Source organism: Candoia aspera, chromosome 3 (assembly GCF_035149785.1).
Source record: "Candoia aspera isolate rCanAsp1 chromosome 3, rCanAsp1.hap2, whole genome shotgun sequence".
NCBI classification, from domain to species: Eukaryota; Metazoa; Chordata; class Lepidosauria; order Squamata; family Boidae; genus Candoia; species Candoia aspera.
Genome location: NC_086155.1, coordinates 106,077,818 through 106,096,024, shown reverse-complemented (window position 1 = coordinate 106,096,024; position 18,207 = coordinate 106,077,818). Strand labels below are relative to the sequence as shown.

Sequence of the window (18,207 nt, the reverse complement as noted above, 5' to 3'; positions counted from 1 at the left end):
TGCTGGGAGTTCTTTTTAAAAGAAGGGCTTCAAATTATTTAGGCTTTCCAAATTATTTAGGCTTTTCTGATTTTTTTTTAAATTTATATCCATTTTACCCTTGAGTGGTGGTTTTCCCTGTTTGAGGAAACCTTTTCTGTATCAACTCATCCACTGAAGAAAGGGATGGCAGAATTGCCCACTTTTGCTCCATAGCATTGGCGGTGAACACATGCAAAGAGAAAAAAAAATCCTAAGAACTACATATTAGCATCAGTGGAAAGGGAGATAGCCACTAAGAATGTGCCCCATATTGAGAAAATACAGCAGGAAAGGGGTTAAGGCTAGTATTTAAGCATGCACAAAAGGCAGACATGATCAGAACATGCTGAGAGAGCTTAGTCTTAAAGGACCTCTAGCACCACAATCCCTTCAGCCACTTCACATTCTTCTTACTGTACTTGCTACTCCCTGCTGGTGCCACTTACCTCTACTGCGCCGCCTGCTCCGTGATGGATCTGTGTAAAAGGTCAGCTGAGGATCATTGTCTGCTTCTGTCCCAGAATCCCCTTCAGGGTTCAGAAATGCAGAGCCAGCTATGTTGAAAAACAGAGATGGAACAATTGTCTAAATCAGCTATTCCTCGTATCCCACCTCACATTCTCAGGTTTATCTCATTTATTTAATTCCCTTCCTCCCATAGAATATATATGGTCTAAAAGAAAACAGTGAAAGAAATCTCAAATACAGTCAGAACAAGAAAGCCGGCAATAAACACAAAAATTAAAAGAAACTTTGTTTTGATAAAAAGGGGCAAATTGTAGATAAATCACTCTGGTGTTGAACAGGTTGTTTCTCTTTACAAATGCTTGAGAGGACAGGCGGGTCTTCAAGTATTTTCTGAAAGACGACAGTGTATGGTCAACTGAACATCTCACAAGAGAGAGTTCCAACATTGGGCTTTTGCCATGAACAGTTTCTCTAGCTGGTTGATTCTGGGACAATATTTAAGTACCTGGGTTCTAAGCCATGAAGATTACACAGACTAATGTCAGCAGGTTAGCTTGAGTTTGGCAGGGAATAGGCAATTGAATATGGAATTCTCTTCTCTCTCTACTCTGGCTCCACACATCTTTGGATACATTTAAGAAAAGTTTGAAAACTTACTCATTTAATAAAGCTGATTGGCTGGTAGAAGCGGTTGTGAATGGCAGTTAGTATAGACAGATAATTGATGATTGGCTGTAAATCTTCCTAGCCAAGTTAGGTGGCTGGGATATAGACAGAAATGTTATTTTTACTATGACTGTAAATATATCACGGTGTATGTTATTTTTATTGCTTTTGTTTATTAACTGTTAGTTTTACTTGTTGATTTTGATTGTGGCTGGACCATGCCCTAGCGGGGGCACTTTATTAATAATTTGTTGTTTGTTCGGATGCAGCAGAACTGGTATTTTGTGGTCCCATTTAGCCAGCTCATTTCAACTAGGCAGCTGCATTCTGAACTGGTTATGGTGAACTCTTGAACTATTTTTAGGAGTAACTCTTACATGTAGAGCTTTGCAGTAACCCAGACAAGAGGTTAATAGGATGCAGCTCACTGAGGCTACGCTATCTCAATCAAGGTAGGGTCACAACTAGCACACTAGTGAAGCCAAGTGCCCCTCTGATGAGAGACTGGTATCAAGGAGAAGCCCCAAGCCACACACTTGTTCAGGCATCACCAAGAAGCTCTGCTGGGCAGTTCCTGGAAGATACAGCGACAGCAGCAGAATCAGTCTTCACTGCCATCATTTCCATGCAGAAGATGCAGTTGTATGCTCTGAGTTGTCCATTCATTGGTTCAATTGTTTATTATTTATTTATTTGCTGCATTTATTACAACTATTATCTATTTTACTCAGCCATCAACCAATTTGCTTCAGTGCCTGGAGTTCTTCAATTAAATTAAGAGGCATTTGGGCTCCCCATATGTAGAAAGAGTACCCAGGAGTAGTAGTGTCAGAGGGCCTTTTCAGCTCACTATTATACAGTGAGATTAGAACTGCAGCAGAATTGCTAGCTATTGCCCTCAAAAAAGACCCCAGAAGGTTCAGGAATCTCATAGATCCTATATGACTCAGAGAGCAGACCATCTCAATTTATTCATATCCTTGCAAGGATCTCATATCCTTACAGGAGAGATCATCCAGGTCAATTCTGGTGAGAATTGACCAATTCATGACAAAAAAACACTTAACTCAACAACCACTAGCAATCAGTCCTATCCCAAAAGCCAAAATAAAAACATGACTGCAATATACTGAGTCTATAATAGCCTTGGCATTCATGTCTAAGATTCCCAGGATACTTGTGATGAAGTTCTCAAAGAAACTGAAGAAGTCACCTCTACCAGTTGAGTAGGAAAGATGTTCAGCACCAAGGCAAGCATCTCATCAACAAAAATTGTGTCTGTCTTTGTGGCCTAACATCAGGTAAAAACCCTCAGTCAGCTTCCAGATGTGACTGATTGGGGCACAACTGCCTTGCAGAAGCCTCACAGGAAAAAGGATGGACCGCAAAAAAGAGCTGAGAGGCACAGACTGCCACTGAAACTTGACTGGGTTTTATACAGGAATATACTTTTGGTTAGCCTTTTGATTATCAATCTGCATGTTGCCCCAGATCCTTTCCTTTCCTTTCCTTTCCCTCTTCTTTTCTTGAAGCAAGGCAACAAGACAAGAATTGTTGCCTTGCTTCAAAAAAAGGGGTCCTTATCTTTTCTTTCTCATTATTTCAGCTCAAAATCACCCCTCTTCAGCTGCTTTTTAACACCTACAGTATATTTTTCCAGCAGGTGAAAAAGCATCTCAGGAAGAGTGATATGGGGCTGGAAAATGACAAGCTGAAGATTTTGCAGCCTTTTTCTGCTTATCCTTCTCCATTCAATTGGCTCACATATCACTGATTTGACAAGTTAAGCCAAGAACAAGCCATACTTGGAGTTGCTGATTATCTAATCAGATTTCATCCATTATCTAACCACAAGTCTGTGTTCACACATCATGTTAAACTAGTAGTAGACAAACTGCAGACCACATGAATTTCTCAAGGTTTTCATGTAGCCCAGGAACCTCCTTAGTCATTACCACATCTTGACAATGCACAAAAGTGTCAGCAAATTGTGGTAGGATGGGCAAAGCAGCTCTTCCCAATCTATTGCTCCATCACCTCACCTCCTTGCTGCTCCCACTTATCCTTCCTTTCCCTCCACCCTCATCTCTCCTGCCATCTGAAGAATATGTCTTAGGAGGAGGGAGGAGGAAAATCAGCACAGCAACTGGTTTATGTAAGCTGTTGCCGTACTTCTCAACTACTTAGACTGTTTCCCCTTCCTCTGTACAGAGGGAAATCAGCTGCAGTGATAGGTAAGGTGGTGTGAAAAGAGACCATTATAGGCATAGGAACTTCCTATAATGCTTCAAGGACAAAAAAAAAAAAGTCTTTGTGGATTTGTGGTGGATAGAGAAGGAAGAGGAAGACTTTATAACTCCTCTGCAACACTGGGGTGGATACGGGAAGAAGAGGAGAAAAGGAGGAGGAGTGCTATATTAGCCACTATCATGTGTTTCATCCCCTTTGCGCTTAACACCAGGGCTGCAATAAGAACATCAGAAGGGATGGACCTGGAATATTCAGCCTGCTTTTTATTTATTTATTTTTAGGGAATAAAAAGGCTTACAGAAATATTCATGGCTTAAATTATAAAAAAGAGAAAGAAAAAAAATGGTCATCAAATTTTAATAGTATAATCCTGGATGGCTCTAAAAACAAGAATAATTGTACAGGTAGAGTGTGAAAAATAGCTAAAAGTTTACATAGGTGGGAGAAAATTGTATCAGGTCATTGTTGTTGTTGTTGTTGTTGTTATTTTGGTCTGTAGTCCAGGCCCCACTCTGGTTTTGGAATAAAACCCCAGGAACACCATTTCAATTGTACTGTGGCTCTCATCCTAGTCTAAGTTGCATCTCTTGATTCCATGGCTTAATGTGACATGCAAACACAACCCTTGCATGTTTCCTAGCTACTGGTGGAAATAGATAGACTAGTTATACCCTTAGATCTGTTTCAAGGTTGCCCACCATTTCATCACCCTAGAGATTGCACCCCATCTATTTTCAGGAAAAAAAAACTCCAGATGGTACCTCGTGATTTGTTATTGATCCGTTTGCGTTGACTGCTAGATGTATGAGACAACAGAGTTGCCTGTTGATGGTTGGAGTCCACAGGGCTGGTGGCGATGATATTATCCTTGTATTTGTTCATCAAGGATAGCTTGGCATTGTCACTTCCTGAACAGGAAGAATTTAAGGTAAAAACTTTGAGAAAAAGAGGCAAAAAAGGGGGAAGGGAAAAAGAATAGGGAGGAGGAGGAGGAGGATTCATTTCCAGCTATCCAAGCATTAATATTTGGAACATCTTTAGATGTGGATCAGCTGGCAATAGAAATTAGATCCCACTACTGTATGTTCTGAGCAAGCTTGCAGTTTTGCCTCAGTATCTCTGCCTCCCAACAATAAATATATTCAAAAGGATTGTCTTAAAATAAGAATTAAGCCTAGACAAAGTCCCCATGGGAACACTTTGCAAAAGTTGAACCAGTTATAAATTGTTATGGATGCTCCTGCTGAAATTTCTCACTGTTCAAAGAGGAAAAGCAGGGACATTGATGGCCACCTCTTTCGTCTTGTATGATTAGGGATTTTTTTAAAAAATAGCTGGGGAATGAGAGAGAGAGGGACAGAGAGAAACCAAATCACAACCATAATATTTAGGGGGGAGGGAAGAGGGAGAGAGTTAACCTTTTGCCTCACCTATAGTATGAAGGCATAAAGGCTATGCAGCAGTTCAGTTTAGATTTCCAGAAGTTGGTTCAGAGGAAATGGGAGCACAAATCTGGCAATCTTAAAGCAGCTGCTACATTCATACTTCTGCATCCTCTAGAGCACTCACTCACTCACTCACACCCCTGCTGAAGCCAGGGAGAGCTTTCTTCTCCCTGCCAACAACAGGCACATGAGATCTCCATTTGCCTCAAGTGCCCCCACGGCAGCTTTTTAACACAGAAAAAAACTAACAACTGCACAGCAGCAAGTAACTTGAGTATGATTATATTGAGACTAACTGTCAGGCAAATTAGCTTCTAGACAGAAGCTAATGCGGAAATCTATCTGTCTGTCTACCTATCAACTGTTATATCATCAGAAATTCTCTGTCTCACATGACTTTTATTTTTGTGGTATATTGCTTGAAATATAAAAGCTAATAAAAGCAAGTAACTTTGCCTGGTCTACAGAAAAGCCTGACCTGAATTTTTGTTTACCACATTGAAAACATGACAAAATATTCCATAATGAAAACTTTAAGTACTTTAATGTTCTTTGATAACAGTCAAAGTTCATTAACTGGTCTACCATCTCCACATTGTCCTTGAAGCAAACGCCTCCTATTTCTTCATTCCAGTTAATGCTATTCTAAGTCACCTTCCATTGGCACGCAGGCAGATAATCTGGCAGTCCAAAATTGTGTGGCCAGAAATTCTCTGGCCATATTTACCCATGCTACAGAGGACAGGAGAGTGATGGATTATATGGCTGAAAACAAAATACCAGCATGTCAAACTGAGAGATTAGGTCAAATATAAGCTGTGCACCAAAGGTACAGAAACATAATGATCTGAACAAATGCCTAATAACCTATCTAATTACATATAAGTGTAGGTAAACCCACACTGATTATGACTAAGTCCCACCTGGCGTTAGATCCATGCCTGACTTCTCATTACAGCCCTGTAAAGAGTCCAGTGTTCTGGTCACCTGGCTGGCAAAGTCCTCACCCCCGTTCATGCATTCTCGCTGTAAGTGGTGGCGCAGGTCAGTAATGTCATATTCATAGCCATCTAGGATTGGGGTCTCTCGGATGCTCAGAGTCCCACTGGAGTTGTGGCCTTGCACCCGGGCATTCCGCAGACTCTCACGGCCATGGCCACCAATCAGCACTGAGGGGATGTAGTGAATTTCATTGGCTGCCTCAGCACTGGCACTCTTCTGGGGCTGCGGCACTCGACGGCGCTTGCACCAACGCCGGCGTGTGTAGAGAATCATTACCAGGCACAAGATGGAGAGCAGCAAGGCAATCATCCCTCCCTGTGAAAACCAAAATGAAACAAACAACCTCAAGATCAGGCACAATACAACTGCAGTATCAGTTAGCCTTGCATATTTACTCTATATGACTTGATATTAGACTTAGAATTCCCCATTTTAGGAAACAAGGTTCCACTTATCAAGATTTGCGCGAAAATAATGGAACGAATGAAGGAAAGAATCACAAGCAGTGTTGATGCTAACCCTGGCAGCATTACTGAAATGAATGGGAGCTCTGTGGTTGAGCATTTCCCACTGATTTCTGCTACTGAAAGGCCTCCTGCTGGATTTAATCCAATGCCTTCCATGCTGTATGAAACAATGAATTCACAAATTAATTTTCAGAATAGTAATTCTGTCCTCGGCATCAGCAATACAAGATAAACTTCAGAATTTATACACTATTAAATTAAGTCTGTAGTTTGAAGCAGCCTTTACAAAAGCCTTGTCATTGGTGATGCCAGGTCCTTCAAACACTGTTATTTATGGACAATGGTCAACAGAATTCTTACAACTTCAACGAGTAAAATATATCTTCCGTGCCTTCCCCTTTAAGACTTTTCTTGTATATCTAACCAACTCTGCAAATGTACCAGGGATTAACTATGGAGCTGTGGGTGAATGAATGCTGGCCATATCACCAGCTAATGGAGACGTGTTCTGTAGTTTCCCAGATTAAGCTATAGTTTCCATTTACAGTAGAGCCTGCATTGAGCAGACAACTGGACTACAGGATTCATAGATTTCTTTCAACTATATTGTTCCTTTACAGATGAAGAATGTCTTAAGGAAATAGAGAAGGAAAGGTTGCTTCTGTTTAATCCTTTTCTCCCCAACAAGTGTGTTCTCTTCTTCAATATTTTCTCCTCTCATATAACTTTTTCATGAAGTAAAAATCATCAAAACGGAGTAGAGCACTAACCAGAACCTCAGTCATATATTTCAGGTGTGAAGCAAAGCCAAAGCTTCAGGGCCAAACTACACATTACTTTAAAGGCCCAACTGGAAGCTTTTTTTTTTTTTTAGAGTCTAAAATCAGTATAAGGAATCCAACCCAGGTTGGGATTTTTACAAGGATGTTAAATGGACTTGAATTCTAGGTGTTACCGTGATCCGATCCCTTTTTTCGGGGTGGGGGTTGGGGTGGCACAATTTATATTATCTCTTTTTACTGAAATAAAATAATCACTTTTTGGTAATGCAGATTCCATGTATGGCATATCTAGTCTGGATTGGAATCTTAGTGAATGATAAACAATTAAAATTTCAAGACCCAGTCTGGACTGGGTCCTAAGCTTACTTTAGAATTTAAAAGACAAAAATGATGCATCTTTAAAATAAAGTGCAGTTTTGGTCTCCAGTCTGCTAAACCAGTTCTCTCTTTAAAATTTAAAAGCATGGGTAAAAGTCTATATATCAATATCTATCTCCAAAACCAGTCAATTAACAGCTTCATGTCTATTCTTGGTCAGTCTTCCTTTATGTGCAATGGATTATTGTAATAAAATTAAGTAACCATCATCTGCTCCATTAGGAAAAAAATAAAAAAGAGTTATTAAATAGACAACAGAAGCAATGGCTGGCAAAAACTATGATAATAGCTATTACACTTCAATCCCCCTTTTCTTTTTGGCCTAATGGAAATGGAATGTTCCTACCTTTCCTTAAGGGAAAAATACTTGCAAATTAAATTGAGAAGCAAGCATTTAAGACAGCCCTGAGTGTTTTTGCCAGCTACGACTCTTGGGTTAGTTCTTATGATTCTATTAGATGCAAATTTAAGCCTGTAGCTTCTCATATTTATTAAAATAATGCAAATATCTCTGCATCTATTAGAAAAGAGAAAACATATAAAATAAAACAATTTGAATGACTTTTGCCCCCTGAATTTTCTGGAGTTTCAAACAAAAAATTTAGTATATTCTGTAATAATACCTTCTGTGCTTTCATATACTCTAAGGAAGCTGAAGTCAATTCAGGTAGAATTTGAAACAGTTTTACGTAAGGTATTTTCCTTAAAAAAGACTAACAGTTTAAGAGACCAATTTGGTCTAGTGGTTAAGGTGTTGGGCTAGAAACCAGGAGACTGAGAGTTCTACTCCCACCATAGGCATGAAAGCCAGCTGGGTGACTTTAGGCCAGTCACTCTTTCTCAGCCCAACCCACCTCACAGGTGTTTCCTCACAACACAGTTGTTGTTGTGGGGAAAATAGGAGGAGGAAGGAGTATTAAGTATGTTCACCGCCTTGAGTTATTTATAAAAATAATAAAGTCGGGATAAAAAATTAAATAAATATTATTCTAAATTTCAATACGACTTAAAGGCTATCACAAGACATGCCCACCAATATTTGGATGTTTCATAGTGCAGTCATCATGGACCATGTGATCAGAGGTGTCCATCACAATGAAACAGTATAGAAATAACCGATCTCACTAACTGCTAGACATATTTGTTGCAGAATTCAGTTTTCAGAAGTCTATAAGAACCCATCTTGAATACTTACTAAGGCTGAAAGGTGAATTTTACATAAAATAAATTAATAAAATAATTCAAAGGGAATTGGAAAAAGAACTGTTTCTACTAAAACATTTCTAGAGAAGAATGCAAGTGTTCTACCCATCACTGTTGAAAAGTAAAGAAAATCAGAATTTTAAGGGCATGTTTCAAAATTGGTCTTTCAAGAGTGCTGAATTATCTTACACACAGTCAACAAGATTTCACTGTGCTGGGTAGCTAGACTGAAGTCATGGGGATTGCATGAGAGCCTATCACTGTATCAAGCAACCCACTGCTTGCTTTATGTAAGACTAGAAACTATTATTGAAAGGAAACTGTATGCAAATTGCATACCATAACATCCTCTCATTCACAGCTTAAGGAACTTCAGGAGAAGTATGTTTGCTTACGAGACTTGTAAGCCACTCCAATCTGTTCTAACTCTGGGAAGCTTACAGAATACAGCAGTAGAAAAACAAAACAAAGAAATTAAAAACAAAGAGCTAGGTCATCAAAAGAGAAAGTCTGAAAATAATCAATCAGAATATCACACAAGGGCTGGCGTTTGGTGACAGAGCGAGGTTTTAAAGGCTCATTTAAATAAGGCCACAGTGGAAGCCAAATGAATCTCAGGAGAATGATGTTCCAGTGGGAAGGTGCCATGACAGAGATTAATTAATTAACAAATTAATTAACCTAATTAATAGGTTAAAGGATCCTGGAGGAGGAAAGAGTTAGGATTAGCAGAATCCCACTCATCCCTTTTAAAAGTCAGCTTTCAAAATTACCTCCAACCCTCTATCTCTCTTCTATTTAAAGGCTAACCTACATAATATATTAAATTCCTAGTATTTGGAGGCTCTTCAGATTTATTTATTTGAAGAGTCTTATTTTATTTTCCCAATTTCTAGTATAAACAGGGTAAAGGGATTCAATCCTAATCAAGAAGCTAAACCAAGTTTGAAAGTTCCCTCTTAATCATTTGCTTTGCAAAAATACCCCCTTGAATTGTAGAGATTGCAAAAAGAAAAAAGAAAAGTCTGTTGCTATCAGTGGAGATTCCTTTTTTGGGGGGGGAGGAGGGATGAAAACATACTTTTTCTAAGCAAGTGTTTGAGGAGAAAAAAATTAAGCTTCTCCCATCAGCACACAGTGGCACAGCCAAGATCAGATCCTAAACACTTTTGTGTCAGAAAACAACTTCATGCTATTTCTTCAGTGTAACATGCATTCCAATCTTAGCTTAATGGGTCATTAAAACTTAATGAACCTGGAAGAAAGATGTAAAATAATGGCTGAGGGATGTTCATCTCCTATGGACCCACTGACCCCAAACCTAAGAATTCTAATGGAATGTATATATAATTTAAATACTACAGCCTTAGAGCCAAGGTTCCCAGGTGGAGAAATCCACTCTTTTGCTGAAGGTGTGGACACTTACACTTCAAATATGGCACTACAGGGCCAAAGAGAAATGACATCATTGTGTCCTGAGGTATTATTAGTTGAAAAAAAAAGCTAGAGAGGGTGAAAAAGAAAAGAAGTTAAATCAGAACCATGATATGATAAAGTTGTGACTTAATTCAAGGTAGCTGGGGGTGGGAGGGTTCTGTTGCACATGGGCTGGTTGGGCAAACAGGATCAGCATTTCCACTTAGGTTCAACTCCCACTGGGAAAGGAATGAGGACTGGTTCATCTGAGGAATATATAAATACAGGAAACATGTGCCAATCCGTTACCTGTAACTCTTAGTTGCAGGGATATAGGCAATGTATGTGCATGCATGCTTGTAAGGTCGTCTCTAGATTAGAGATCCTCTCTTTCACATAATACCTTGTGGCAAAAGTTGGCTTTGTTTGCATTTGTGGCATACTGGCCAATAGGTGCCCAAACTGACAGATTCCCTTATACTTGGCAAGGAATGCTGCCTGTGGCATGGGTGGTAACTTTCTCCATCTTACTAAAAAGAGTCACAGTATGTAAAACCTTGATTGACCAAAGTGGAAGTCAGTATCTATGAGTCCTCTTGGTGACAACCTGTGATGGTATGTGGGAATGACCTTGGGAGACAGGAGGAAGAACCACAGCCTAGGCAATGATCTGATAAGACGCAGCTCAGTCCACCGGTGGGGGAAAAGCATGGGAAGCCTTTCAGAAGAGACCCTCCAGGGACTAAAAAGAGAGGGAGGGTCCCTTCTGAAACACTTTTTTCAGGGGCTAAAAAAGAGAGGAGGGGAGAAATATGTTCAGTCTTGCAAGATTATGTTTAATGTAACCTTACAATAAAGATAGTGCTAATGGTCCTGATTGTGCTTCTTGTCTGGACCACCTTGAAGGGCTAGCACAACCATGCCATATAGAAAATCACAACTTGCAATGGCAAATATGGTAAATAGTATGAATTAACAAATGACATAAAAGGAAGAAACTTGTTGTATGTCTGTGAAACTAAGAGAAAAGGAGGGATGTATTGGTATCATGTTGGGCAATTGATGAATACATGCAGGAAGCTGAAGGTGTAGGCCTACTTATGAACAGAAAGCTAAAATGTATCTTAGAATGTATGGATTATTGTTATCTACATTGTTGTGGGTGTGTACAGACATAGGAATCCATAGGTTGGTGATAGTTGCATGTTATACTCTAGTGAATGGTGATAATGGAAGAGCCAGGAATAAGCTTTAGGAAATGAATGAATATGATGCCGAGGAAAAAAAATAATATTCTAGTAGGAGACATAAATGGGTGAGAATGAGACAAAAGAATACAGAAAACTGATTGGGCTTTTCAGACACCCAAGAATGAATGAGAATAGTGACTATTTAGTTGGTATCTGCTTAGAAGAGGCTGTTTGTTCCAAATGCTTGGTTTAAGCATAATTCTATTCATACATATGCATGATAAAAGAGCATTGGTCTAAAAGCGTAACAGATTTGACAATGAAAGAGTGAGAGAATTAGTAAAAGATACAAGGGTGACAAGGGCTTCTGATTATGCAACCTTGGGAAAAATTGACATGGAAGAAGAGAGTTAGAATGCAGGGAAAAAAAAGTATATGTCCTGAATGAAAAAAGAAGATAATTACCTAACAGAGTAATGGAAAGTGGCCATAAGGAAAGAGAATGTGGAAGCTGCTTAGAACAAAGTGAAAATAATGTTACAGAGTGACACAAAAGTGTGTGGATTTACACTAATGGGAACTACAAACAGGATGCTTGGTGGAATGAAGAAGCAAAAGAGTATGAATAAAAAACAGATATGTAAGCATGATTGCAGGAAAAAACGATGAGAGAAAAACAGTGTATAATTAGTATAGTGAGAAAAAGCTGCAGATAATGTTATCAGAGAGAGTCAGAAACAGTTAAGATTAAAGGAGGTAGATAAAACGTAGAGTGATTTTGATGGAAATAAAAAACTGATCTGGAAGTTAGTGAAGAGGGCTAAAGAAGGAGTTAAAAATGAAACTGATAAATTATTATGAATTAAACTGAAGTGAGGAAATCCTGAAATAAGTATTTAAATATGTGTTTGTTAATGACATATTGAAGAGTGGAATTATAGTAATTGTATAACTATTAGTGTCCAAGAAAAAAATGATGAAAAGTAAGTCATAAATGCTGTGAGAATTTTGAAAAATGGCAAAACTGCAGGTGCAGATAATGGAACTAGAAAAATGATGAATATGGATGTGGTTTACTAATGGAGCATGAGACATTTCTAAAGTGTCTCCACGTGTGTTTGAAAACTGGAAGAATGCCATTATCATTTCCTATACAAAAGGGAAGGTAGCAAGGACAAACAAAAAAAACTATAGGAGCATTAGTTCATTAAGTGTGCCCTGGGAAAATATTTAACAGAATTCTGGTTGAAAGGATACAAAAAGTTACAATGAGCAGAACTAGGGAAATGGGGTATGGCTGTGTACCAGGCAGGAAATGTGCAGACCAGATATTTGCTCTTCAACAGCTGAGAAATGTATGTATGTGAAAAATAATTATATATTTATTGATTTGGAGAAACTGTATATTGAGAGAATTACCTGAATTTTGGAACGGTTTGTGTATATATTGAGCCAAAAGGTTGTCACTTAATGCAATATAGTATACGATAATTAAGCATAAGCAAATTAATGGAAAGAGATGTTGTTGTTTATTCGTTCAGTCACTTCTGACTCTTCATGACTTCATGGACCAGTCCACGCCAGAGCTTCCTGTCAGTTGTTGCCACCCCCAGCTCCCCCAGGGATGAGTCCGTCACCTCTAGAATATCATCCATCCACCTTGCCCTTGGTCGGCCCCTCTTCCTTTTGCCTTCCACTCTCCCTAGCATCAGCATCTTCTCCAGGGTGTCCTGTCTTCTCATTATGTGGCAGAAGTACTTCAGTTTTTGGCCACATAATGAGAAGACAGGATACCCTGGAGAAGTATGCCTCCTTAGTTACTCAATGTATCATGCTTGTGGTGTGTTGGCTGGGGATGTCAATGTATCTGCATGTTTTGTATGAAGATGATACCACGTTGTTGGCTGAGAATGATTTGCAGCAAATGTTAAATAGACTATATGAAGCAACAAGGATAATGAATCTGAAAATCAATGTATCAAAGACCAAGGAAGTTATATTTAATAGGGACAATGAATGCAATGATCAGAAATATTGTGTACTTTGGTAGAACGTTTACTAAAGATGGGAAAATGTATGGAAAAAATTGATATGGGCAAATGCTGACAGAAAGCAGGTAGTTTGTGATCTTCTATGAGAAATGAGTAACAAAAGGAGAGAAAGTATCTGTGTATAAGAATGTGCATCTGTCCACTTTGTTACATAGAAGTGAGAAGTGCACGTATCAGATTACGTTTTATCAGTAGGAATAGGTTTCTGAAGTGTGTGTGATAAAAATAGAAATAGTCAAGAATGAAGAGGGAATGAACTATTCTAGACTGAATATAAATGTAACATCTTTTTTTCAATATGAAAAAAAAATAGAGGTGGCTTGGTCACATAAAGGTAATGAATAAGGACTGAATTGCAAAACAAATATATGCAGAGAGACTGACTGGGTTCAGGCTTAGAGGAAAAGAAAGAACAAGAGTGTATGGGCTGATGGAAGTAAGGATGCCTTGCAAGGACAGGATACCAAAAGATGTAGTGAACTGTGGTGGAGTAAACTAGATTTAGTTCGATTTCCTCCCCCCGCCCCGCCATCTTATCTCAAACCTTTAATTTCACTTACTATTTCTTGTTCTCTTATCTGACCACTGTCTCTGTTTTTATCTGTCTTGTATCAGTTGCAGAGTACCCATTCAAACTAATCTATTTCCTATTAACCATATTGCCACAATTCCCAAGGTCTATTATTTAGCCTCAGACCCCTAGCTGGTCTTAACCAGGACCTAGCTGATCCGAGTAACTGTATTTCTCCTTTTACTTCATTCTATACTTCTCTAGTTACTTCTCTAGTCTTTCTTTTATTTTATTTCCTTATCCTGACATTTAGACCTTTAAGTGAATCCCTGAACATATAAAACAGAAGAGCTCTGTTGGGATCTTTTACAAATAGAAGAACACCTCCAAATAGTAAGGCACAGCATTTTCAATGCCACTGAAAGTAATGGACTGCGCATGTCAAAATTGTGAGGCCAAGACTATGAAGGAACTGTAGCTCCAAGCAAGTTGCACACTGCTGTCCAAGGTTACAGAACGAACAGGTAAGGGCTACATATGCTCACTCTGCTGCCCAGACTCAATTTAATTCTGAATGATGCTGTGTCAGCTGGTCCAGAAGGACAAAACCTCTTTGGACTTGTAGGAGGTCAGATTAAAATGAAACACAAAGTATCAAATAATGGCAATCGCCACCCCTATGCGTGACATCTCAATCCAAAATGATGCTGAAGTCATGTGTGCAATAAGCACAGTAGGAGGCTCATGTGCCCATTCATTTCTGCTTCAGACAGACAGACAGACAGACAGACTGATTGATTTCAAATTTCTGTCACCGCCCATCTCCCCCAAAGGGGGATATCCACAAAATACTAACCGAGATCTTTCTCCTGGGAAAGAGGAATGAAATTACAAAAGTTTTGAAAATACATACAAGGAACTTGCAGATTTTCTTTTTGACTGGTCAGTTCAAAAAATGTTTGAACTCTACCACTGCATTTCAAAATTGCTTCAGGCATCACAAATTGATCTTAGCAAAGCTGCAGGCTGAACTTGCAAGATGCCAAAAGTCAGTACAACTTCATGTGTGATCTTGGGATAAACCTGCCCTGATGTCAGCAACTGATGAGTTTTAATCATGTCTGCATTAAATGCCAACTTTTACTGACCAGACCTGTAACACTGGCAGCTGCAAAGGATGTCATTCTCAAAACTGATTAAAAACTACCTGCAAAGCCACACGCCACAAGAGTGCCTATGTGGTCTGATGGTGCTCTTGACTGAAAATGAGCATGTTCCAGAACACTGGATATCCCAAAGACAATCGAGGAACCAAATGATTCCTTCAAGCCATGGCCTCCCATCATACTGCTGTTGCTGCTCTAACTTTTAAAGATTTGATTTAGCTTGCTGACTGGGCGTGTTATTTACTATTGGTGCATTCTGTGCATGTTCTAGGTCCATCCTGCATTTAAATGGGCATAAAGCAGCTGCTTTGTTTTAATTGGCTTCTAGGCTTGGTGTTCTTTAGATTGTCATTATTGCCCTCAATATGTAGCAATATTTAATGTCAATTGATTGACTGATTGACTAACATTTATATCCCATCTGGCTCCAGAGTTTCTGGACAGCAATAAAAATAACAAGGATAACAAAAAAAATACCTCCACCAAGAATTTAAAAAGCCCACGTTGCAAGAATTTAGGTTCCAAATGCTCTACTATAAAGACTTCATAGTTTTACAAAAAGATAGATGTGTGAGATACTTCCTATCTATGCCACACCACGCCACGCCATGCCATTGGTTGATGAGTTTAGTGTTGTTTATGTTGCTATTACGGTACTTTGCACGCTCCTGGTCTCAATGAGCATGACAGGAGGGACTCTTGCCTATTGAAAGATGCCATTTTGCAATATGTACTAAATACTATACAAATACTGCTCAGCTTCATTTTGTAACTCAATGTATAAAAATAATTTATAGTACATTAATTTTGTTTGAAATTGATACAGAAATTGAGCTAGTATCCAAATTGGAATTATAGAACTTTGTTCAAAAACTGCATATCAAATTTTAATCTAAAACCACAGAAAGCAGAAATTAAGAAGAAACCAACCTACGCAAAAAACAAAATATGCCAAACATATGAGTTTGCAACTGTTCAGTTGCAATTTATTATTTTTTTCAAGGAATATTTTTAATTATGGTCACTGACCAATCAAATATAGTATGCAAAGGAGAAAGACAAAAAACAAAGAAATAGAATTTTGCATTAATTCTAGAAAATATTGAAATAATGATGGTATCTTGAAAGTGACATGGTTTAGTACCACCACTTATAGCTATGACTCTGCAAAACAAATGCTGTTTCCCTTAACAGTATTGTTAAACTTCAGCTCCAATACTCCTTTACAATTGCTGTCTGATCCAGAAGGTTTATGCACCAAAGGTCAACTTGGGTGTATTTTAGTTTTATTTATCCAAGAGACACAAACTTTTATTGGCCGACAAGTGTAACTTATAATGGCCAAATGCTGTCACCTAGCAACAGCTCGTTACACTTTTAAAAATGCAAATATTCTCCCACAAATATGTACATATATTCTAGACCAGAAACACTACCCACACAAAACCAATATGCAAAACAGTGACTCTCATCCCCTTTGGGGGAACCTAGCTTTTAGAACAGAGAACTTATTAGAGATAGGCTTTTTGAAAAGGATGCCACTAAAGATGCAACAGCAATATAGTCTTCTAAATTCTCATCTTGGTTTCATCATTATAAAAAACATAGAAGCCCCTCTCCATATCTGGTTAATATTATCCCACTGAGAAAGGTTTTTGCATCCCCCTGCTTGCAAACCATGTCTTCGGCATGTCTTGTCAGCATCTTGTTGAACAGTGACTCTGTCCTTGTGGTGTCGGTCAAGTGGAGGACATGATTCACTGTGTCCTCCACTGCTCCCATTTACAATGAGATCAGGGCCAAATTATTGATGGTAGGTGAATTTAAAGGCTTAGACCTTGAACGAATAAATCATCTTCTTGTGGATGCGTTTCCTGCTGTTAGTAGTCAGGTTACTATTTTTGCCTTGTCATTTAAACGTAGAAAGGAATATTTAAGTTCTTAATCATAGCCGTGGCTTTATTTTGTTTCATCCTCTTTGCATCTAATACTCTTTTTATTTCTTTATTTTATTGTCATTTTGTTTTATTGTATTTTATGCTATGCTACATTATTATGACCTGTGGCTACAACAATAAACTTATTTACTTACAGTGACTCTTATTTCACTAATAAATTAACTAATTCAGAAGAACCAGTGTGGGTGGTTTTACTGATAGATACATAACAAATGAGTTTCTAATCCACAATGAACCAAGTACCTTGTATATTCTTTTTCCTCTTTTTAATTATACGTTTAAAAGAAAATAATAGACAAAATTATAAAAAGGTAGAGAGAATAAAAAAGCAGAACACAAATAAGTAAACAAGGGAAGATGTCTAGGATATTATAATTTTCTAGTATATCATTAATTAATTATAAATAATTGAATATAAAATATTGCTCACGGATAAATATCAAGACCCATAGTCAACACAGTATGAATCACTAAATAAAGCTATTAACTACAACAGATTGAGCCAAAACATATCATCTGATTTAAGTATCCCATAAAATTTAACTATATATACATTGAAAAGTCCAAGATAAAAATCCAAATTTGGATAACCATTTATTGAATGGTTCCCAGTTTGAATTAAATTCTGTGTCTGATTTACAATACTATATATTTCTTACTGAAAAGTCAATTGATTCTCTCTTTGAAACAACAGTTAACCAAATTGTGATCATATGCTTTGATGTCCAAATTAATTTTGTATATTAAAAATAAATGTGACACCAAATTTAATTTAAACTGGAAACCATTCCTGGACTATAACTTAATGCATGGATTTGTATCCATCCAAAATTTGGGAATTATGCATAGTATTTGATTGTTAAAATGATAATTCATTTTCTAAAAATGATTGGCGATGTAATGAGTACTGTAAATCAGATTGTTTTTTCATATTTGATGGAAATGCTATAAAACTCAACCATTTTGGAAAATGATTCATACTAGAATGAATGAATTGAATCCCACCTGTGGGGGCCATTGCTAGCAACAATAACTTGTATTTTCATGGTTTTGAGAATTCAATACAAACTTGTGAATGGCATGCTAAAGGACTATACTGTATAGAGAAGGATTTCACAATTAAAGGTTATGTCAAATTAAAAAGGTAAACCTGTAATCAAATTAAGAAGGTAAGTGTGAATTCACCTGACTGAATGTTCCTTCATTAAATAGAAAAATTTAAAAATCCCACAG

General features: G+C 37.9%; 1 protein-coding gene across 1 annotated transcript in view; it reads right to left on the bottom strand.

Moving 5' to 3' along the window:
• ASTN1 (astrotactin 1) overlaps positions 1-18,207 on the bottom strand; it is a 252,732-nt gene that overhangs the window by 126,765 nt on the left and 107,760 nt on the right. The window contains exons 3-5 of the mRNA XM_063299889.1: positions 5,774-6,167; positions 4,167-4,340; positions 468-575 (exon numbers count right to left, since the gene is read on the bottom strand). Of these exons, the coding sequence (XP_063155959.1) occupies positions 468-575; positions 4,167-4,340; positions 5,774-6,167 (676 nt within the window). The remainder of the gene's footprint in view (positions 1-467; positions 576-4,166; positions 4,341-5,773; positions 6,168-18,207) is intronic.